This window comes from Melozone crissalis, unplaced genomic scaffold (genome assembly GCF_028551555.1).
Source record: "Melozone crissalis strain CALT ecotype California unplaced genomic scaffold, PUWL_Pcris_2 ptg000027l_1, whole genome shotgun sequence".
In the NCBI taxonomy this organism is placed as follows: domain Eukaryota; kingdom Metazoa; phylum Chordata; class Aves; order Passeriformes; family Passerellidae; genus Melozone; species Melozone crissalis.
The window spans coordinates 70,358,232-70,383,560 of NW_026535805.1; the positions used below are offsets into that span (position 1 = coordinate 70,358,232).

General features: G+C 37.1%; 1 protein-coding gene across 1 annotated transcript in view; it reads left to right on the forward strand.

The window, feature by feature from the left end:
• Positions 1–22,041, forward strand: part of TINAG (tubulointerstitial nephritis antigen) — a 37,767-nt gene extending 15,726 nt beyond the window's left edge. The window contains exons 7-11 of the mRNA XM_054280485.1: positions 4,992–5,172; positions 5,594–5,639; positions 10,058–10,163; positions 20,734–20,779; positions 21,925–22,041. Coding sequence (XP_054136460.1) covers positions 4,992–5,172; positions 5,594–5,639; positions 10,058–10,163; positions 20,734–20,779; positions 21,925–22,041 — 496 coding nt within the window. The remainder of the gene's footprint in view (positions 1–4,991; positions 5,173–5,593; positions 5,640–10,057; positions 10,164–20,733; positions 20,780–21,924) is intronic.
• Positions 22,042–25,329: the final 3,288 nt, after the last annotated feature.

The following is a 25,329-nucleotide window of genomic DNA, read 5'->3' on the forward strand; positions in this document are numbered from 1 at the left end:
GCAGGTCAGTTTTTTTGACTAATGGTCAAACACTTTTTTCTTACGTCAGCATTTTCCTTGGTAAAACTTGTGACCGGTACCTTCCTTCCAGCTTTTCACTGTGCATCTCCAAGAGTTTTGTTCTGTCTCCTCTATACCTCTCCTTATGTAGTTGAAGACAGGAATGACATACTCTTTTGGCTTTCTCTTCTCTAAACTGAACAAGTCCAGCTGCCTCAGCTCCAGTTCCCAGTGCCTTCCAATGGATTTGCTCAGTTTGTCAGTGTCTTTCCCAGGGAACACATAAGTGAAAATACAGCTCCATCTGCCGAGTAGTAATTTGAGGGGAAGATTAATTTTCCACAATGTCTTGGTTATGTTCTTGGTAACACAGCCCAGTATTGACCAGCCACATTTGCCCAGAGCGCTCACTGCTCACCTACCTTCAATTTGCTGTTTCTCAGGACCTCATGTCCTTCTCTGTTAAATGACTTTCTACACTGGCAGTGCCCTGACAGTACCTGGGCAGTTCTGGCTCAGAGGCAGGGTTTGCCATCTGTCTTTGTTGCAATTCAGGATATTTCTGTCAGGCTCGTTTCTTCAGCCTATTAACATGGCTCTGAACAGCAGCCATGCATACTAATCACTCCCTAAAAGTTTTACATTCTCCAAAAACTTGCTTAAGGTGCCTTACATCTGGCTGTCCAGATTGTTAATAGAGATACAAAAGTGTTGCTTTTGTGTTGTCTCCTGGGGAATTCCATTAATAAACAGACACCAGTCACTTTGATCTGTCAGCCATTCAACATGCCAGTCCACAACTGACCTTGTAAGCAATTTACCTAGTCCAACAAACTAGAGGAACACCACAGCAACCTATGCTGAAAATGTCACTAAAGACAAGGTAAATTATAGGTACTGCTTCCTTATTCTCTCTGCAGCCAGTCATTTCATCATGGTCAGGCTGTCCCATCACATCATCATTACCTGTCATGGTAAATCCACACATCCTGATTTCAGTCCACTCCTTGAAGTCCGTATGCCTGGAAATGGCTTCCAGGAGAAGTTCAATAACTGCGTTTTAGATACCGTATAATAAAATCCTGCTGTTTCTCACATTACCAGGATTTTTTTATCCTTTCTGTTCCATACCAAAATCTATTTCCTGTCTTGCTTTCGTACAAAGTCATCCCTTACTCTGATATATCTGAAAATGACAGACTGAGGGATCTCAGGTGTTCTCTCTGTCAACTTTTGATTTTATCTATAACACAAACAAACAAACAAACAAACAAAGCATGTCAAGAGCAGAAGAATGTTGGATGTGATGTGTCATAGTTGACATGGCACTCTGGGGATCCAGGAGAAGACCTGTCACACTATACAAGTGACAATTCTGCTTTCTGCAAGTATATCAAACTATTTCTGACATGACAAGGACTTTTTATTGTTGTGGGGAGAGTTTACTTTGAGTGCTCCTCTATCTTTTTCTCTCAGGGTTTCAACTCTAAACTGGCTTTCATTTAGGTTTTAAGAAGGAGATCCTTCAGCTGAGTGATTAGCAAAGGCCCTTTAGCACCTCAGGAGCTAAGGGAAAAGGTTTCATTAATGAAGAAATGAAAGCTATAACTTGACATTTTAATTTTAAGCACTTTTTAACTGCAATACTTTGCTTTAACTAGAAAAACAGTCTCATTTTGGTCAGTAGTTCATGTTTTTATGAGAGTAATTGCAACACTTTCTCTCTGAACGGTTTTCTTGCCTGTTAAAAACAGGAGCATGAGAATTGCTGGTATAGATAAGAGAAGAGAGAATAATTTTTATGAGCATTATCTCCAGAACAGTTGGACCATCTTATTTTTAGAGGAAAAACTGTAAAGAATGCAGTGACAGGACAATCTCCTAGTTTTCTATTTCCTCTGACTATTACCCCTGTACAGACACAACTACCATGAGCCCCATAATAATAAAATTCTTCCCATGCCAGAATGTAGTATTATTTTGACCTGAGCACTGTGGTTAGTGACATGACCTGTTATACAGAAGCAATTGAAGTATAAAAGAGCTAGTTAGCTTATTTTAAAAAGAAAAGCAGGGCCAGGCTGAAGCTCTACAAGGCACTATCATTATCAACTTAGCTGTACCCTCGCAGGAGCTTGTTCTGGTGTGAATGCAATAACATTATGTTTGACCTGACTGAGTAGCAGAGTGACAGTGGTGTGCTGAGCAGGATTTCTGCCTGATGTGGGCCTGGAAACACAGAGCCACAGCACTCAGCTCACACAGCACATCTGTGAACTGTCTTTTCAGCTTCACACTGCCAAGTACTTGCTTATTGCTCAGCCTCATGTTAGTCACCAGCCTCTTGCAGCTGATCATCTCAGAAAAGAATCTGAAGGGCAGTTGTGAAAACCATCATGAATTTTTGGAATTTAGGAGAAATAAGTGTTCTTGAAAGCATCTATTTTAACTAATAAGAAAAACAAATGAATGAAAACCATCATGAATTTTTGGAAGCTATCTAAATCTCCAACAAATCTCAGCAATCCGAGACTATTTTCTTAGTCATTTATTATGCTTTTTTGTTGCCATGGAGCTAGCTCCAGCTTGTACAACATCACTGTGCTATGACAGACATTTGCTTGCTACCCATTTTTATTCCTGACCATTGATTTGTCATCAAAGTACCACACATGAAAGTATCCCTACTTACCTATTTTTATAAGCATTTCTACATTCTGCTTTTCTTTCCTCAAGTTCAAATGATATTTCAAAACCCATTCTAAAATTTCCAGATGCAAATAAACACATTAAGGGAAATATCCAAATATCTTTAGAACAGATACTGGAAGAACAGATGAACAGCACTTCTGGGTCCATCTAACCCAATGTTAAGTCTCTGACAGTAGCCAAGAGCAAATAATATCAAGAACAACAATTAAAAAGTTTGGATTCAGTGGACTCATAATTTAATCAGTTTTGTAGGTAAACTCCATAATCCATAATCTTTTACCTGTGACAATGCAAAAATATTGGAAATTTATGGCAGACAAGTTAGAAGTGTCTTTTGAATGAGCCCTGTCAAATAGTGCTTGCTTCCACACACTTCCAGGTGACTCATTTTTAGGAATTGTTATATTGCAATCATTGTGTCATTATCTGCATACCCTGCAACAGGGAGAAAACACATTGATTTTCTATGGGGCCTTGTAAATTATCACAGCAAGTGTTCAATGCTGTTTAAAGTTTCTGCTGTTTTGATTTCTGGAGTGTGCTCAGCTCAGGTTTTTGACAGATTTTCAGAAAAATCAAGTGCTGACCTAAACTATCCCCAGTAAAGTCAGAAAAAGATTTCTATAAAGCTCAAAGAAGCTGGGCAAGTTCTGAGACCTGACTTTTCAGAATTTCTAAACACCCAATTAACAGTGAAATCTGCTGTAAGTGGAGCTGAAACACTGTTTAAATAACACTTTGTCTTCCTCCATTAATTAAAGAATAAATATGTATTCTATTACTAATTATCATTAGTTTTAAGTGTTTCAGTTACAAGTCATAATTTGGGAGAAATAAGTGTTCTTGAAAGCATCTATTTTAACTAATAAGAAAAACAGAAAGGCTATATTCATCAAGAATGAGGAAGAAACACTTCATTTTCAGATGGTATAAAAGTTAGACATGAATGTAAATAGTGCTTCCAACCACCATAGGGCTTCATCTGATTTGTACTTTGGGCTCTTGGCAGCTGTAGGGTATGAGAAAGATGTTATTGCTATTAGCCAGCTTGCAAATAATGTAGTCTAGGATTATTTTCTTATCTCACAATTCAAATATATAAATGCAATGAATCCACAAAAATGTCATTAGATTGAACACACAGACATGACTTCAAATGAATTCTGTCAAGAATGTATGAACACACTACAGAGTTTTCCTAGTTGGCCCTGGATTCTGCTTGTTTCTAACACTATTTTTGTATATATGTATCTATATTTGTGCATATTCACATCTATTTCTGTTTTTCTTCTATGACTCTTATGGAAGGGTCTTCTCCTTGAAGTGTTTTTAATGTTTACTGGTGTGCAGATGCTTCAGCACATACGACATTGTACTTCAGCACATATGAAATTGTGCTTCAGCAGAAAGCTGTTCAATTGTGGTAATCAAGGCTGCAGAAACTGGGGTTGGTGAAAAGATTCAAACGTGACTCTTAGTTCAGAGATCTCATCTGGATTACCACTCAGCTCCAGTGTGCTACTGTATGTGCTCTACTTTGGGCAGAAAGAAAAAGATTTCTCAGATTTTCTATCACCAAATGCTAATGGTAAAATGCAATTTCTTATTCAAAACAGCTGAAGGATATATGGGCTTATCTTGTAAAACTCCTGACAGCCAAGTATACTCTGGCAAGCATAGTTTACTCCATATTGTGTAGAAATATAGTTTTTAATTCCTCAGGTTCAGAAATTCTGGTATAATCAATGAGCTACTTAAATACAAATGCTTTTTATTGGACTGACAATTTTAAGGTATTCTGCTTCAGCAAAATATTGGATTATGCTCTGTAAAAGAAACCCTCTCCTAGGCCTGCATGGCATTAATGCAGAAATGTGTATATTGTTTCAGAAATGTCTAACTATTCCACATATCCCATTTCACAAGCCATTTTTGATAAATGAAGCCCATTGACAATATTGGTAATTGATTGATCTTTTTCCGTGTGAGCTTTCATGCATCATTAATGAGATGAATGTACCAGGTGACAATTACTAAACACATTTTTTACCCTATCTCTCTTTGGAGAAGGGTGGGAAGAGGACTACTGTAATGGAAACTTAATCATAAATATCATGTATATTAATTGACGGAAATGCCATCCAGCTGAAAATATGCCATCTACATTTCTGAAGAGTATTGAAATATGACAGTTGTAAAATAATTAAAAGCTTGAAGTAAAATGGCAAAAATTTTGAGTGAGCTTCTTATCAACTCTTTTTTTTTAACTACCTGAACAGGGTTGTATCATATGCTTGTTATCCATCATTTTGGAACAAACACCTGGGGCAATCAGCTGAAAATCAGTGTTATGTGTCAAGTGAATATGGAAAAAACCATACAAATGGGCCATGTCCCAATGCTTTTGAAAAATCCAATCGGTTATACCGGTGTGCCTCTCACTACAGGGTGTCCTCAAAAGTAAGTTAATGAAATTCATCTGTTGTCTCAACAATTTCACTCCTTTGAGGTTTGGTTAAAATATGTTCACTTCAAGACTAGAGCTGTGAATTTTCCTTTATGTTCCCCTTGAATTTTCCTATGAGTTGAAATTCTTTACAGTTTCTCAGTTGTACATCATCTCTTTAAAGTTGATACTTTGTGGTCCCATAGAAATTTGAGATAGAGAAGAAAGTATGCTGTCATAACAGTGCAGTTGTCTTCCCAAACACGTTTCTGAAGGTTTTGTTAATTTGGTAAACCAAATATTGTCCAGCAGAAATGCAAGTACAAAGGTATACTTACACTATATATGTAATGATAAATTAGTATGAGTTTTAATTTTATTTAATAAATGTTATCTTCCCTTGCTCTCTCTGTTGCTGCTCTCACCTCCTGCCAGGAAACTGATATAATGAAAGAAATCAAGGAGAGAGGACCAGTGCAAGGTATGGTAAGTTTAAAGGATGATAACATTATTGAAATAGTTAGACTGTGCAATGACCTTGTATCAAAATATTAGAAAATGCAAATTATATGCCACAGTGGAGAAACAAGTCATATGCACTGTGGTCCATCCAGGGACATTTGGTGGGTAATAGTAGCCCTAAAGGCAGCATGGCTGCATCAGAACCTGTAAAGAGTAAAATGACCTTGAACTGGGTACGTTGAAAATTTGTGCAAAATGTGTGTGCAGGAAATCCGTGTGCCTTTTTTCATGACAGTTCTTTGGTCATTGGTGAAATAGCAATTTATGGAATTAAAGGTTAGCCAGACTTGGTTCCATAGGGCTGGGGTTGATTCCCCCACAGCTACGGCCAGCCCACGAGACCTGCTCTCCTCTGAAGGCAATGCTGAACTATATGGGCCTTCCAGCAAATCATTCAGTACTGAAATACCCCAGAATTTCTCATTTCAGAGCCCAAATGCTCTTGTTGACGCCTACTAGTTTTGAATTTTTCTGCTGAACTTTGCAATGAAGATCCCTGACCTCTTAGAAGTCAGAAATACAGACACTTCACTCAGAGACTCAGCATTGAGTAGGGATCTGCAAACTTTTTTTTTTACCCTGGATACTATCCATTTGTGGCCATGTATGGTGCTGGCACCAGCTGAAAATGCAGGTTCCTGCTCACAGCCCAGGCCAGTGTAACTAGAGATTGAGGGATGTGGGGCTTGGGATGATGGAGAATGGTCACAGTGCAGGATCTCCACCTCTCTTGGATGGCTGGCTGATGCAAACCCAAAGAATTTTACTTCAGGTGACTTCTGCATTTCTACTGCCTTTAACTATATAAGGAATTATCATAATCTTCGATTTATTATTCAAATGGTTTTGATTATGAGATGGAATTCATTTTGATGCATCATGTATTTGAAATTACTTCTTAAAGCTCTTTATGTGGGCAGCTGCAATTAATCTGAAGTTCAGACTTAACAAGATCAACATCATCAGTCTTTTGTGTTTGTTTGCTCAAGGAAAATAGTATTTTCCACATTCCATTTTATCTAGATGGAAAAACAGTAATTTCTGCCAGTTTTAGAAAATGATAAAAAGGATCCTCAAGATAGAGTTTCAAACCTCAAACATTCTTCTAGATTAAATCTGCTAGTACTAAATTTTACACATGAAATTATCAATATTCAGCCATTTGTTAGGATTTAGCTACTCAACAATTCAATTTTTTTAATATAATGCTTTTGTGTATCAGGGTAAGGTAATGTTGTTTGTAGAAAAATCAAGATCTACATAACGGCATATAATCGAGACTATGCATCACTGACTGAAATCACTTGCTCTTTTTTCTGTTGGCTATAATATGAGTTTTAAATTAATCACAGTTACAACCCTGTAATTTGTCACTGATCCTCTCTTCTATCTTCCCATATTACAAATGCAACCAGGGCAAAAGTCTAATTTTAAAACCATATCATACTTTTTCTGCAAATGATCTTCAAATACTGAAGGGGTTTTCCATTATTCATTCACTTGTCATTTCTGATGAACTTACAAAATGCTCAGGGACAGTCTTTTCTAATGTACTAAGCAATGTTTAATAGCTGGGAAATATTCAAGATCCCTTCAAGATCATGATGATGAATGGATTTAGATTTTTGGACATATTCAAAGTTAAGAAAAAAAAAAATTTTTAACAACTGTGAAGCAGTAGGTTTAGGAATATAATTGAAGATTTTATGTTATACAGCTTTCAAGTTTGAATGACAATTTCTCTTCGACCTACATCATTGTCTTACATGGTACAGAAACCGAACAATTAGCAATTTTTGATTCAGAGAGGAAATACTAGATTTTAAGAAATCCATTTTCAAGTAAACATAGTGAAATTTCACCAATAATTTCAAAATATTTAGATGGACAATCCTAATATTGCCCATACATCTTTTTTTTCATGGACTTTAGGAAATACTCTGACAGTCACAAGGCTGATGGAGAAAAATTATCCTCTCTGACACCTTAGTCAGTCTCAATTAAAAGACACGCTCAACACATTGCTGGCAATACATCACAGTTTTGACCCCACAAAACTTACAATTTCAGCTGTTATGATCTTGGGAAAAATTTTTATATTTGCTAATAAAAGTAAATCTGTAAAAAGATGAAGAAAATGATCTGTAGAAAGTGCTTGACTATATTAATGTATAAGCTAAACTTTGTTTTCTTTTGTAGCAACTAGTTTTAATTTCTCACGTGTTTGTATGATGAAAAAGAGACAAAAAATCCTATTTAAGCATTTTATGCAGGGGAATGCATAGTGGAATCAATCTTTTAATCTGCTGCATCTATATGCATAGATCTGACAAGCTCAGCATGACTGAAGTAGCCCATGCATGAAGTATACTAAATCTTCTGAAAATCGCTGCCTTTTCTGATTCATTAATAATTAATCTGTTCATTTTGGGAAATGCAAAGTCTTTCCTATGTGAGAAGGAACAAAATTAGGTGGTGGACTGTGATCACCTTGTCCTGTCCAAGTCACAGTCTGCATCAGGACAAAGCCACTGGATAAATAAAAATATCTCAGTGCTAGATCTAGAATTACCATCATCTTTGTCCATCCTGTACTTCATGCACCCAGACCACTCTAAATCCAGACCATACCACTGTTTAGGTCCTGATTACAAGGTATTACATACACATGGGTATATATATTTACACACATATAAAAATGTGTGTGTACACATGTGCCCAGGTGTGCAAAGTATATATAATATACAATCATGGATAAAATTCTATCACATAAACGAAAGTTATTCTGGAAATACACTTCAAAAATTTCTACTTCGTTTCAATGGAAAAAATTTAGGTATGATATCTCTTCACGGACAAGAATGTGTCTCATTTGGGGCACAAGTTGTATTCTCCTTTGTACTTACAGTTGAAGGCAGCAACAGTGGAAGAAACAGATGGGCTGAGTCTATCGAGACATCATGGCCTCATGGCTGGTGTCACAGCTAAAGTGTTGGGGGGTTTTGACAATGGGATGGCCTGAGCACCAGGCATGCTGGCATCAGATGGGACTCCCCTTTCCCAGAGAGGAAGGAGAGCCTTTGCTCAGGAGCAGCAGGTCTCATTGCCAGAGCTTCAACCAAGCTGTGATGGGGAGGGGGCACAATATCAGGCTTGTCTGTGGCAAGGCAATTGGCCTCATTTCACCATGTTTTGAGAAATCTCTCTCATCCCCTAAAATTTTTGACTGTTTCATATCTTCAGCCAAATATGATAGAGGTTCTTTTAAAGACAGTTAATTTTCTTCAAGTTTATGAAAATATTCAGCTAGGAAAAAGAAATTTGTAAGTATGCCAGACAGAAAATATGGCAGTGTCATCTTACTGGGCACCGCAGATCTATACCAGGCACATGTGTTATAAATGGTCCAACCACATAAAAAATGGTCAGTGAGACTTGTACTTTATGGGACTCCCAAGGCGCAAGATTTTAGGAAATTGGATTTCACTAATTCTCATGTTCTAAGCTGTGTGGCAGTTAAAATCATAAGCTAAAAATAAAATGGAATGAAGCTTATAATTAATGCTTCTAATTCACTGGAATCTAAAGGTAATGTAGACCTGAAAAATACTTTCATTTTTTGGGATCTGGTAGCCTACCATAAAGCAAATGGTAGTAATGGTGGCAGAACATATGTGGAAAGAAACCCAGAACTATTTTCTTAATAAACGAATGATGCTCCTAAGAAATAATAAATAGGTATAAAATGCAATATGTAATCTTCATTTTCTTGCACAAAAGTTCAGTCCATCAGCTCTTTCACCTTACATTTTTATGAAAAAAGGGGTGACTTTTCCCACACTTGTAACTAGCAGTCACGATTTATATGCATAAAAACAATGCAGTTTTCTTTAAGGAGATTACTGTGTATTTGATGAACTTTAAGTTTCAGAAAAAAGCATTTCACTCCACTATATTTCACAGGATATACATTTTCTGTTAAATGCTTTTCTTGAATATGCAGATGCTAGTCTGAACTGAGTAGTTTATATATGAACCTTGTGGAGATTAATTTTATTGAATTAGATTTCAAAATTTATGTAAGCCTTCACGAGGCAATGTTTCCTCTTAGTGCATTGGAAGAAGTCAGTGAGAGGGAATTTCCATGACAAGGAAAACTGACAAACTTAATAAGAGACCGTAGAGAGAACTTTGTTGAACTATTTCCATTGGTTCACTCACAGCAGGATACTTCTGAGAAATTGATGCTTTTAGTAGAATTACAAAGTGCACTTAATGCAATCCAACACACAACAAGAATTCCACTGGTAAAATGCAAGCAGCAAAGAATAACAGAGGTTATCTTTGCTGACTGTGATTTTTCCTACTGTTTTTCAGCTATAATGAAAGTGTATGAAGATTTTTTCCTTTACAAAGAGGGAATATATCGACACTCCCAGAAAGCAGGATCTAAATGGAAAACTCATTCAGTCAAACTCCTTGGGTGAGTAAAGCACATTCCTTTACCCTTTTTCTCTGCCAGTCATGAGTGTAATAAAATGTCAATGACCAGTCTGTAAACCAAAGATTTGACTGTCACAGCCATCTGCTAGCTCCCAACATAGGACTGATGTTTCATTTTTTCCTTGTCTATGAATTTTAGAGAGTATTGAAAAGAGGTGTAGACCCATCATCTCTTAATCTACTCTTATATTTGTTCAAAACCATCAAATGTAATGTTTATAGAGTAAACCGTTTAACTCCATAGATATATAGATATGTACATATATAGATATATAGATATATAGATATATAGATATATAGATATAGATATATAGATATATAGATAAAACCCACATACACACATATTAAAATATATATATATATACACACACCATATAAAAATACTTGGTTGGGTATTCACAAATATTCAAAGTTGTGGACAAAGTTGATATAATTTTCTTCAAATATGCCGCCAAAGAGAATGCAAATAGAAACATGAAAATTGACAGTGACCTCCCACTTAAATGGCATAGTTTACTGGCACAGCAGTCTAGGCTTTCTGTGCCCTGAAAAGAAACCAACTGCTGCTGAGATGCTGCTGATTTTATTTGGAAAACTGCTTCAGAAGCATGTGTGTAGTGCACTAGTGGATTTCCTCTCAAATGAGACCAGGCCACTATGTTAAGAAGACAAGCGTCGAATAACGCATATGCTTGAATTACTGAACACACCACAAGGCTTCATTCTTTGCCCTGAAGGGAGTATGCAAGGATGAATTTTTATTAAATCAATGAGTGGATACACATAAAAATGACTGTAGAATCTCAAGAAAATATTTTATCAGTGGTCTAGAATATCATATAAGTAATGATTCCATGTGTGCTAGGAAAATTACTGCAAGTATTTTCAACAAGTACTTCAAGAACATAAAATTGCAAAATAAGGTTAATTTTGTGCTTGTGATCTTAGTGAAGACATCTTCATGAAGGGCATGGGAATACCCTTCATGGTTGTGGAAACTGCTGCCTATAGATTACAAGAGTGTGCTTGACAGTGACATAGAAGCAAAGAGATGCAGCAGGCTTATGCCAGATCATCTTTGATACTGCTGCAAAAAGTATTGACTCAGGCAAATAAAGGAAAAACTCCCAATCATATGATTATAGAGAATATTGTGCAGCAATGAAAAAGAGAAACTGGAATTTAGTGTAGAAAAATGGGGCACTAAAGTAGGAAAATATATTTATGGAGGACAGATGGTAAGTGTTGGGTTTTGTATCTGTATTTAAGGTAACAGCCGTGAGAAAACAATAACATTAGACAGTAAAAAGTGCAGTTCAATTTGAATACTTTAGCTCCGGAATGAGCTGCTGTGAGGCTGAGTTCAGGTGCTGGGAGGGCTGTGAAGTATGCTTGGTGCAAGCATAGGGTGATGACAACTCTTACCTAAGACAAGCTGCTCCACCTTTGTGCAGAATAACCTGCCCAGATGAGTGATTATGCAAGAATAGCACCAGGGGACAAAGTGATGGCTGAGGAGGGAGAGAGGAGGAGATAACTAAGGTGCCCACCATGTGTACCAACCATATGAAGCTCAACAGGGGAAAGTGCCAGATTCTGCACCTGAGATGGGACAACCCTGGATGTACAGACAGACTGGGAAATGAGATGCTGGAAAGCAGTGCCACAGAAAAGGACCTGATTGAAAGTTGAATATGACTGAGCAGTGCCCTGGCCAGGAAGGCCAGTCCTGGGGGTTATCAGGCCCAGCATTGCCAGCCAGGCAAGGGAGGGGATTGTCCCTCTCTGCTCTGAACTGGCGCAACCTCACTTCAAGTGCTGGGGGCAATTTTGGGCACTGCAATAAAAGAAAGTTATTAAACTATTAGAGGGCAACAGAGATGGTGAAGGGCCTTGAGAAGAGGCTGTATGAGGAGCAGCTGAGGTCACTGGGTCTGTTCAGCCTGGAGGAGACTGAGGGGAGACCTCACTGCAGTCACAGCTCCTTGTGAGGGGAGGAGGAGGGGCAGGCACTGATCTCTGCTCTGTGGTGACAGTGACAGGAACAGAGGGAATGGCCTGAAGCTGTGCCAGGGAGGTTTATGTTGGATATTAAAAAGACATTCTTTACCCAGAGGATGGTTGGGCACTGGAACAGCTCCCCAGGGCAGTGGTCACAGCACAGCCTGGCAGAGTTCAAGAAGCATTTGGACAATGCTCTCGGGTACATGGTGTGACTCTTGCAGGGCCAGGAGTTGGACTCAATGATCCTTGTGGGTCCCTTGCTAGTCAGGATATTCTACGATTCTGTATTTCCGTGCTGAAGTGGATGCTGATTTAAATGGGAACTGACAGGCTCTGAAAAGAAAATATAGCAACCCTTAGGCAAGGGACCACTGTAAGCAAAATCTGAACACCTTGGCTGAGACACAGGACTGTGTTGAATGGTCACTGGTGAACACTGAGAAGGAAGAAAGACAAGTGATCTGATGTACTGAAAAAGAACTTGAGTGAAGGAAAAAGAAGAAAACTGAAGATGATATTATATATTAAACCCCAGACTTGTTCAGAGTTTAATATAGGGGAATGCATTTTCTTACTAACTCATTTATTTAATTTGAATATTCCTGAAGTATCCAATGGATCCAATAGTATAAAGATTTACCAATCCTGAAATTGTCTAAGGCACAAATGTTGAAACCTCCAAGGTTGTGCCATATAAAATACTTGCAGACCTGTTTAGCTGTAAAAATTGAATTAGATCTTAAAAAGTTGGAGGCAGTTGGAGCCTTAAGCTAGGTGCTTCTAGCAATGATAAATCCAGCCATAAAATGTGATTCTGCATCATGAACTTTAAACCACTTCATTGTATAGATTTTAATGTCTTCAGGATTAAGCCACCACTTTTTAATATAATTTATTAGTTTCAATGAATTTGAATGCAAAATATGTGTTGTGGGTGTAAGTTCTTTGTCATTCATATATAGCTTGGAAGCAAAAGAAAATGTAGACTCCTTGACCTCAGTAAAAAACTCATGGGAATCCCATCATAGTTGTACTTCAGATAAAAATACTGATGAATATTTGCATTTTGCTTAGCTGAGATGGCTCCTAGGGAGACAAAAAGGAGCAGAGACATGCTGATAGATAGGATAAAATATGAAGTTTTTTGTGGGCTAAGGTTTATGGTAGGCTTATTTTTATTTATAATCCCTTCCATAAAAGACGTTCAATACTTGTAAAAGCCAGACATAATAATGACAGACCCTATTAAGCTGATATTTGTAATATCTCAGAAACATTTTTGAAAATGCCTTAAATTGCTCATGAATTGTGCAACATATAAGGCAATGGAGTGATAAAATGCAAAAACATTTTGGTGACGCTTGCAAGAGCTATTTGTATAAAACCAGAAATGTACATACAAACTGCTCGATTGATCATTGGACCAGAAGGATTTTAAATGTTTAGACTGGCTTCCCTTGTTCTGCAAAGGGGAAATTGCAAGTTATTTTCTATCAAAGGTTTATTTATAAAACCAGCTGTGACAAGACTGGGAGTCTATCTCCCAGTGCGGTACTGTGAGGTACTGTGGGACCTCAGGCTCAGGGAGAGAATATGAAAAGACAGAATAGCATGGAAGGATTAGAGGAAAGTGTGGAAGAGCCAGTGGAGGCTGTTGTGGGTAGCAGAGTGTTTGGGTTTGGTCAGTCTCTCCAGTGAAATAGGGCTTTCAGTAATCTGAAGGCAGGATGGACTGACCCACAGATACTTGAAGAGAGCAGGATCTCTCAGGCAGTTTCTGTGCCTATTCTAGACACAGGGATTTAGGCAGAAAAAGTGAGTGATGGAGACTGGGGTACATAACAGCTAAGTTTTTACGTAGTAAAGTTAAATTCCTATGCCTCTGCATGTTTCCTGCATCTCTTATAGATATTCATCTGCTCTAGCTCAAGTACCTAAAGGTGAGCTGAATTGCTTTGTTGGATCTGATTTCTCCTTTTAGATTATAATAAAATCTGTGGGATAACATCACACTTAAATAACTAAAATGAAAAATTCTAGATTAGATTACAGAAATCCCACATGGAATGACACCTTAAAGTTGCTTAAAAACAAAATGACTGGTGCATAATATTCATAGTAAGACAGTATTTTCAGAATCTTGCATATGTATGTGTGTATGTCCATACATGCATTCATGGATCCATACATCCAAAATTACAGCTCTTAATGACACCAGAATGAAAATCAGTTAAAGAGGCACAACGAAACTGCAAATGGCAAGTGGGACTAAAGAGGACAAACTATGAGTTTGGTAATTTTCATTTTTCATTGGCACTCTCCTATTTAAAGAAGATTGATGGCTGAAAAATGACAATACAAAACTGTCATTTTTATCTCAAGGTCTCTTAATAAAAAAAGACTGAATTCACATCAAAGATGAACTTGATGGTAGATTTCTTTCATATCTGTACATTTAAGCTAGGATTTCTGATCAAACCTGTCATATTTGTTCTCTACCAGATTTTCTGCAATTTTTTTTGTTGCTGTTGTTGGTTGGTTGGCTGGGTTTTTTAAATTTTATTTTCTCTTCTTTCTAGTCTTCTGGCTTTCTTAGTTCCATCTAGGAAAAGAAATGTAATGTCTATAGGAAAAGAAAACCTGGGGCAGATTTGTTGGTATAAAATTCCATAGTCTGGTAAGGAAAGTACAGTTCAGTCAAGGAAGTACATTGGATGGATTAGCTGTGGTTCTAGTTCAAACAAATATCTTTTCAAAGTTAGTGAAGTAAAGTACCCATCCTGAATGTTTGCAGCTTGTTCAGAAAAATCTCTCAGACTTTTATTTCTGAATCACTTTAGTATCAGTGCCAAGCTACAATATATGATCCATACCTCACTAAAAAGCTGCAACTGCTGAAGCCATGACACTGAAAAATCCATGGTCTCAAAAGCCCATGCCTTTGGCTGCAATTAAATCTATGTACTATCACTTTAAGGCTTGGAGGAAGCAAACAAATGTTATTAAAAACCTTGATAATCTTTCATGAACAAGATAGATTTTCAATGCTTAGAAGGAGCTCAGAATGACAAAAGGCTTTAATAAGAGGACACTGAGATGTACATTAGCTGCAAACACATTTCCCCTCTATTTTAATTAGCAATTCACTGAAAGATTCAAATGGAATAATGCAGCAGATTAAGTGGCTTGGCCAGCTACGAAACTGAAACTTCTATGCTCTGTAAAAACATTAGTTGAATGTTTAACACAAAAAGCCATACTAATGGAGATAAAATTGACATGTGAGGCAAAGAGCTTGTGGTTTAATGTTGAGGAGACAGCCAGACAGAGCAACAACATTCTGAGATTTAATACATAATTAAATGATTCACCTATCCAAAGTCCAAAGTCTTGACTACTGTTAGTGATATCTGGGGTTTTGGCTTTGGAGACTGTTTTTCTCTATATTTTTCTCTTAGTTGTCCTCACTTGATCTGACACTCAAAATAACTACAAGCAAGTAACATCTTAAACATCCAGAGTCATAACCCAAACTGTTTTGTTCCTGAACAAAGAAACCTGGGCTTGAGTCCCCTTCTTCTTTCATGGGGAAAAACAATTACTTTTTCATTGTCAGACAATCAACGTCAGGTATTAAAGTTAAAAATTAAACAGCAACACTCAAACATTTTATAGCAAAGAGAAATACATGAGGAGATCATGGGGAAAAGATACAGTGTCTGATGATTCATGCAGTTAAATCCATGAGACTATCTCTCATACAATTCATTACAGCAGATTTGTGGGATCTGTGGCATCTGTGGGAGTGATTTGACTCTTGGCTCACTGGCTCAGTTTGACTCACCTCTTATGTTGAAAAGTCTATGCAAAACTAAAATTTCAAATTCCAGCAACCACTTTCTAAGAAGCTTTTTCTTGTGGTGAACATAAGTTAGTGACCCTAACCTTCTTATTTTTAATACAAGATTAAGAATTAAACTTTTATCTAGTTGAGTAGATAAAATTGCTAATTTTTGAAGTGTACTAGGCTGTTGTGATCCAGCACTAAGAATAGGATATGACCCACAATAATTACAACTCCTTTCTCGGGTAGCGTTATGATAGTTATACAATCAAGTCCAGGAAGAAACTGAGATGAGAAGTTTTTGGACTGCATATATTTATGTCCAGCAAGCACTTTAAATCCTTGGTTAATGCAAAGCATTGACTTCTACTAATAACAGCTAATCTGCAGAAATTAGCTTGAGATCTAAAACCTGCCATTCCTCTTTATTTTTAAGGCCATATTTGTTTTCTGTTCATGCCTTCAGTCTTAAGGAGACATTTTGTATAACATTATTTAGCACAATCTTCAGAAATCTTCACTGTATTTGCTGTTAAGAGCATTTTACCTACAAAAGTGAGTGTAAGCACCCTTGAACCTAGTTTCTGTGACCTGCCAAAATACCATAGTTTTGAAGCCACTGCTGATAACATTTTTCTTGTGTTAGGTTATATTTCCCATTTTTTATTATTTTATTTGATGATTAATTTTCAGCTTACATTTTTTCCTGATAGCTTTCTTTATGCTTTCCTCGTGAAGTCCACCTAAATTTTAGTGGGGTAGTTTATTGAAAAACAAACTGGGAAATGTTAAAATAAGACCAATTTCCAATAAAAAATTACAGCTGATGTATTTTTTTAGTAAAAAATCAGTGTGTTATGAACATGTTCTCTGTAATACTACTGAAACAGTCTCTGTATTCTGGTTTTTTACCTGTCAGGCAGAGTTGTGTATTCAGGGCTTGCTCCTACAGAGTTAATGTCAGGGGAAAGTTTTTACTGAAAAGGACAGTTAAGGTGCCTCTACTATATAAAATTGGACACAAAATTATGAAAATCATTTTATATGAGACCACAAGAACTCATCCACTTATCTGAAATAGCAACAAAATGCTTTTCACAGAGTCACTTGGAGCAGGTTTCCTTGGAGTAAATGGAAACACATTGCTTACTTTTTTTCCTGAAGGGGATTGAATGCAATTTTGTGAAATTACTTTTTTTAATTTCAAGGTTATGTTTGATTGAAGATCATGATAGTTTCTTTTGGAAAAGCTAAGTGGAGTATATCTCACAGAATATTTTTGCCAGAGAGAAGAAAACTCCCTTTCAAAAGTAATTTTCAGTAATTGATAAACAGATCTTCTTGATGATTTCTTAAAACCTCTTCTTTTTCTTCTAAATAAAAACAGGAAGTTTGGATATGAAATAGTGTCATGATTTAAGCCCAGTTGGAAACTAAGCAGTCACTCTCTCAACAACATCTCTCCCCCAACACACCCCAGTGGAATGGGGGATAAAATCACAGTCAAACTTGTAGATTGAGATAAGACCAGTTTAATAATCAAAAATAATGTAAAATACAATACTAATGGCAAGTGATAACAAAAAGGGAAAAAGAAGTGCTGTATGATGCAATTGCTGACTGACACCAGAACCCCCTTCCTGAACCCAGATTGGATGCATTTCTGGTAACTTCCCCCAGTTTACATACTGGGCATGAGTTCTGTGGTGTGGAATATGCTTCTGGTCACTTCCAGCCACCTGTCCCAGCTAGGATCCCTCCTAGTTTATTTTGCATTCCTCTTCACTCTTAAAGCATGAGACAAAAGGATAAAAAGTCCTTACTTAGCAAAACCCGAAAAATCAGTGTGTTATCAACATCACCCTCATTCCAAATTCAAATCACAGCACTGTAACAACTACTGAGAGAAAAACCAAAACCCTCTATTCTAGTGGAAACCAGGACATAAGGTAGAAAGGTTTTCTAAAAAATACCAAAGGTAGGGATATTAGTGGCCTAAAGCTTTGCAAAAATAACCATGAGAAATTCCCTGTCTCTACAAGTCCAATAAGATCCATAATCTCTTTGCTTTTAAAATGGCATTCATTTGGAGTAAATATCAAGCTGGAATAATCACAAAAGCAAACAAAAGAGTGTGATTAGATTGTTTTGGTCATCTTCCAGAAAACACAATATTGTTCTCTAATGGATGTTGTCCAAGAATGTGTCACTTTAAAGTCTCAGTCAATTCCACTTGGTAACTAATTCCACTGGGAGTTTAGTTACTTCATGAAACTCCTCCAGGATTATGCTTTTTTTTTTTTTTTTTTTTTTTTTTTTTTTTTTTTTATTTCTCTGAGCTGCTGCTCTGCAGGGAAGATGATCAGGAATGCTGTCTAGAGTAAGCTGGATGCAGCCATCATTACCTCCACTGGAGACTGAAGTTCAAGTAGGGGATGTAGAAGGGGAGCAGTGGGGGGACCACCAAAACGTATCAGGGGAGTCTGTTCTATCTTCTCTTTACCCACCCTTTGCAGAGAAGACAACAAATACCTGCCCTGAGCCTTCTCTCCTGAGGGCTGCACAAAGCCAGCTCCCTCAGCCTCTCATACATCATGTGCTCCAAACATCTCGCTGGATTCCCGCTAGTCTCTTTCCAGCCTGTTTATGACTTTCCTGTGTGGGGAAGCTCAGGACTGGGCACTGGACACAGTGGCAGTCCCAAAAAAAGGAAATCCATCGCTTCTCCTGACCTGCTGGCTGCACTCTAGATTTTAATTTACTTTAATTTAGAGTGTTTGATGAATACCCATAGGCATTGATTAATGAGAAAGCAGGTCTTCTTTCCAAACGGTAAATAAAATGCATATCTCAAGTGCCTATGTATCTATGATGACACAACCCTGGGAAACTAAATTAATGGAAATGTTATAGTCAAGGATAAAAAAAAAGTTTCATTTTCTATCATGGCTTATAAGTCTTCTATTATTTAGAAACATTTCTAAGAATCAATTAATTCCTGTCAATGTATGAAACTAGAAGTTGACTCATCTAGAAAATAACAAATGTTAGAAAAACATTTAATCACAGGAATGTGACCCTGTGGGATATCGTCATACTCAAGCAAGCAGGAGAAATTATGTGTAGTATGAAATGCAGGAGTATATGAATTTCAATTCAAGGCAATTTTCTGTCTTTGAGACTAATGTAAATATTGGATTTTCACATTACAGCTGATGTATTTTTTTAGTAAAATAGCCACGAGTAAAGAAGTAAATCTGAATCTGATATGAAATTCAAAAGCCTACAACTTAAAAAAAAAATTATGATCATGACAGATTGTATCTGAAATATTTGGCAAAGAAATGGCAATTATTGAAAATTCCCAACATTCATGTGGCAATGAAAAGAAAATGCATCATGAGACCTCTTCAAAAGAAAAATAATTGCATTCCAGGCTCATTATGGCGAATATTGTTTTTATGATTCCTTGAATTTAATCATCAGTAGCTACAGTTTGTGCTTGCAAATACAATCCACACTTCATCTCTCTGCTAGTCACCAATTTATCTTCCTTTCCTTTTTCCCTTTGTCTGACAGCACAGGTATTCCATGTGAATGATGGTTCACTGTTAACCAAGGAGAGTTGATGTCACTGTTGCTGCTAAAACAAAAGGATGACAGAAAAATCCCATTTTCCCCATTCACAGTGTGGGATTTCTCATCATGTTTTTACTGGTTGCCTTTGAAAATGGCTGGAGCACTGCAAATACAGCTCAAACAGGCAGTGTTGATGGGATATACACCAGTGAACACCCTGTCAATGGCATTTGATATATCCTAGGATTAACTTCCCACTGGGGAAAACCATCTAAAAGTTCACATCTTTGGTTTTCTGTTTATCTGTGCCCTTTCATAGGCACCCAAGCATGATGAGCTGTGAATAGAAACTAGACAAGCATTCCTTGTAGAAATTAAAAACAAGACAGAGCTCTTTAAGGTCCAGCAGAAAACCCATGTGGACTTTACTATCTAAGATGTGGAGTGCAATTCTTGCTCACTGAAATACATCCAGGTGCTTGGGTTGGAACTTCCTCCCTGTGTATAAAGTGAGACCTAAAAAGCAGAATACCAAGCAGTTCAGCTACAGCTATACCTCTGTGAAAATCCTATCACTTGGCAGGTGGGGAAAATTTCTTGTATGGTTTCACAGATATTTCCACAAAAGTTAGCATGCCCTCAAAGATGACAAAATCACCAACACCCTCCCCCATGCAATGAAACAGATTAGGCTGTCAGCAGTCCAATTTAATCTGAGAAAAGCTAGGAATATTTTCAGTCCCAACTTGCCAGATATTTTTTGTAAAGGTGCTGGATGAGACTTTTAACAAAAATGCGGCTAGGGATCTTCAGTTGATTTGAAGAAATATGCTCACAATAGTTTCAATATTCCTACACAGTTCAGTTCAGCAGGCAAGCTCTCCAGAAGAGAGATTCTGTCAATGAAAACAGATTTTTGCAATGAAAAACTAAAACTAGACTTGTGTTAACTTTTTGTAATAACTAATGGCAATTTGACTTGTGGTTAGCAAGTCAGCAGGTAACCTCACTTGAATCATCAGAGTTTGTTACTCAGGATTTGTTCTGACACTGATAATGATTACAGCCAATGCTTGTGTTTTCTAACTGCTTGTTTAATCAAAATATCATTATTTTCTAAAAGGTGGGGAGCATTACCTGACAAAAATGGACAGAAACAGAAGTTTTGGGTACGTGAATACTTGGGACAGTGTTTTGAAGCAGATGATAAAATCTACTTCTTTACTCTCTCTGCATCAATTTTTTCCTTCACCTTAAAGTGTCCTATGTAATTCTATTCCCTCTCTGGCAACTTTTATCATGCTGACCCTCAAACTATTGCATCATCTACCTCAATTTCAAAGCCTGCTTCATCCCACCTATACCTGTGGTTTTTCCTACACTGCCTTTTCTGTTTCAAATCTTATTCAATTTTTCAAATGTTATTAAAATTTCTCTGAAGAGTCTGTTCTTTTTGACGTCTGCAAATGAAAGTCAGTAAAATTAATCAATAGTAATTGTTAAAATATTTGGAAAAGACAAATTTTCTGTTTAAACAGTGTTGGAAATTGTTATCCAGCCATCAGAATAAGCCCCTCAAAACTAAAACCAATCAAACTAAGAACATTTCCTTTAAGCCATTTAGAATAAGTCAAATTTTATCACTTGGACTATGACTAACAGCTCATCCCATTATTCCTGTGTTCATCTGAAGGTACTTTGGTGTTTACACAGCTGATGGCAGGGCTTGTGGGAGGTAGTTTCACTGGTATCAAAGGTAAAACCTACTGAGACTACTGAGACTTCATCAGAAAATGTTTCTTAATATGTCGATCAACAGCTATCTGAATAAAACGTCATTCTTTAAAACTCAGCTTTTATGTATGAATGTATGTATGTATGTATGTATCTATCTATCTATGTATCTATCTATGTATCTATCTATGTATCTATCTATCTATCTATCTTTTTGTTGCATCTCTGACAGGTTAGTTGGAATTCTGACCATTGTTGTTTCAATAACCACTTTCAGCAGTAAATATATGAATATTCATGTAATGATTTCTGCTTCAATGTATCAAACTGTCTTGTAGAAATACTATTCCATTTTTACTAACCCTGATTTTGGAACTTAAATTTTGATCAAACTGAAAAAGGAATAAATTATTTGAAATCAGAAAAAGACAAACACTAATTCTCAGTGCACCCAATCTGAGAGACTCTGTTCCTTAAAGAGGAAGTTAACACAAATTATTAATTTTGCATTTTACACCCTGCATTTTAAAATAATATTTTAAAATTAAAATAGATTTTTTTTTGTTTTGTTTACTTCTAGATTGCTGCAAATTCCTGGGGAAAATCCTGGGGAGAAAATGGTTATTTTAGGATTCTTCGTGGACAAAATGAGTGTGATATTGAGAAGCTGATTTTAGCTACTTTGGGTCAACCATAGTTTATCTGTACCATACTCTGCTTGATGTATCTGTTCTTACCATCATTGTATATTGAGTCTTTATGGGGGAAAAAATTATGTCTTCTCTCTCAGTTACCTTTCTAATAGCCCTCATGGAGTCTTCCTGACTTGAACATACTGCAGACATCACAGCACACCTGGATCTCACCAGGTACAAAAAACCCTTTAGACTAAAAGCATGTTACATCCAGGACTACTGAAAACCTTGATGTCTCACAGAGCAGGAAGTTCCCTCCTCATTGAACAATGCCTGAAAGAAATGGAGTTACCGTGTTAGCATTAATCTCTTTACAATATATATACCCTGACCAGAAATTATTTCAGAAATATTTGGTGCTCGTCCAAACAAAATTGGCTCAGATGTCTCATGGTCATACTGGATAATAAATTCCAAAGAAATGTAAGCAGTTCCGATCCTGTAGTTGAAAAATTATTTCCTATCCACCTTTACTGAAAACTAAGTAGATAAGTTGTATCTATGTATCAATGTCTCATCCAGGAAATTAATTTTTTTCTAGTAGATCCCACAAAGTTGATGCATTCAGTGTAATACAGAAATAGCTTGTAATGAAAGAGTGTGTTCCTGTTCCTGCAACCACAACCAAAATGGTACAATTTTAATGATGTTTTAATTAAAATAAAATAAAGAAGAAAATGTAATTTCTCCTCAATTCAGTCTAGACTAGGCTAATTCCTGAACTGCTTGCCTTCCAATCCCTGTTTAACCTGAGAACAAGCACGTGCCAACATTCCCAAAAGTCTGTTGCAAACAGAAAAAGATGGAAAAGGTATTCTGGTGTTTGTCTCGACTGACATATCTGTAATTCAGGCTCAGTTCCTGGTGTTGGTCACCAGGATCACTAGTGCAAATGAGGCCCACAGAACTCCTGATACTTCCGTAGCTACTTCTATCTGAAGAAGCAGCTTTTTCACCCACATTCCCTCCTATGAGCATTGCTGCAAATCTTGACAAGTTTGAGGACTGTTTTGCTTATTTGCTAATTAAAATATCAATATTGAAACTATTGGCATAAGAAGAAATTAAATAATTTCTAACCCTCTCTGTTTCAATTAATCCAAAGGCCAAACGCCAACTAGAATAAAATTATCTATGAAAGAAACCATGGCACATTAGCTAAGCAGGGGGAAAGAGCTGCCATGAAATATCAGTGAACAAAGAACTTCCAGGTGTACCTTCACCTTCAGTGTAATAATGCTTATTCTTTCTAGAATAAGAACCTGTTTTCTAATGTCATCAGCAAATTCATTCAAGAATTTTTCATGGCAGTGGTATATGACAAGTGCCCATGTCTCTGAAATAACCTCTCTTAATCTAAAGCTGAGTGACAATTTATGCTGCATCACTTAAAGAAAGGCATTTGTTAAAATATCATTACCATACTGCAGCACAAGCCTTCTGTGGCCTTTAGTGTCATATAGTGAACTGAATTTAGACACAAAAAAACCTTTACCATTTGAAATTTGTAGCAAATTGTAACACAAGCAATTTTAGAAGCTCTAAATGCTGTGAAAGAAATAACTCTTCTAGTTTTAGTGAGCTAAGCCAGTACTTGAGAGAAAAATATACCGAATCACCTGCATAGCTATTTCCCAAACTCTTGGAAAGTATTGATTCCATAAATGCCAAGATTTCAGAAGAGTATAATTTAACTTTGAAGTGAATGACACTGTAAAAACATGTTCAGTAAACTCTGGAGGGGATTACTTATTTCAACTTCAAATTGGCTTGCACTGCTGTGGCTTTTACTTTTGCCAGTGGCTATTGCTGCTCCTGATTTCCTTATGAGACCTTCCTAAGATCTGGTCTGTGATGTTAAGCTTCTAATTCAAGGTAGTTACTTTGTCCTGGATGCTCAGAGTGAGATTCCTCAAGGAGAGCTTCCCCTGGGCATGCTGAAATTCGGCAGGCTTCACAGCTTCAAGCTGGCAGCCAGCACTAGGACTCACAGGTGCAAAGCTTTATGTGCAGCTTAGTGCAACATGTTTTATGGGAACACAACCTGAAACAAGAGGAACAAGAACTCCCATGGACATAAGGAATTTGCATCTAGAGCAGGGATGAGACAAGCCCTGAGAACAACATGGGAACTGTTTTCCTGTAGTTGCAGGGTTCACAGAAAATTGCCAAACTAAGAGCAATCCTGAAGAGAGGAGCTACACTTCCAGAAATCAGAATAAGAGAAGGATATGTTTGTAAATATTTTCAGTGCAATGTTTTAGTAGAGATGTGACAGGAACTTGCACTTGGTCACTTAATGCTATCCCTACCATTTGGAAACTGTTTCCTAAATGAACTTACATCTCTGCACCCATTCCTCCCTGCAAGGACCAGGTCTTTATCAGGATGGAGGCTGGGTCTCTACTTCAGTTAACAGAAAATTGTAACATTGCTTTATTCTAAAGTTCTCCTGCATCCCCTCAGTCCAGATACACCTGTATCCAGTTACCATGTTTATTTCCAGACAATGTGGAGACTCCCAGCTCTCATCATTTTCTCAGTCCCATGTTGTTCAGCAGTCACCCTGAATCAAGGATGGTGGCAGAGGTCAGTGGGTGAGGGCAGCAGAGCAGGCACCTCTGACTCAAACAACTTTTAGTTAGGGCATATTAGAGACAGAATGAATGCAATGAAAGGAATAATTTCTCTTTTCTTTATAAGTCTAGCTGCCAAATACACACACCATGATACAGTGAATGTTATTTGCTTCATCTATAACATTTTATTGTTTTGTCTGGAAATCTTCATCATGGAGCAGCACTGTGCAAAGCTTTTCCTGGAGAAGGCAGCTGAGGAAGAAGCCTGAGGCAGGAGGTCAGACTAAGCTCACCACTGAAATCCTCTGTGCTTTAAAGTTTTTGGGACTCTTGAAGCTGTGGGCTGCCTCAGGGTCTGTATGAAATATTTTAGGCTTATCTGGGCGTTTAATTCAACTCTTCCAACAGTGACAGCCACACAAACACATAGATGGGAACTCATTAATTCAAACTACTGCCTTAATATAAGCACAACTGCAATTCCATCGCAAAACTCCGGAGACTATAATCTTCTATTTCTCACTGCAGCAAAATGAGTATAAAAACACAAGTATGGTTCATTATGTCTATCAAATAATGATACACAGCCCAATGTATTATCAAAGAAAAATTTCTAGAAAACTTATGAGTAGAAGACAAATATTTAGCCCTAGTATGCTGTATTGTCATACTGTGAAGGACTCAGCTGTTGGTCCAAATTAATCAGCAATA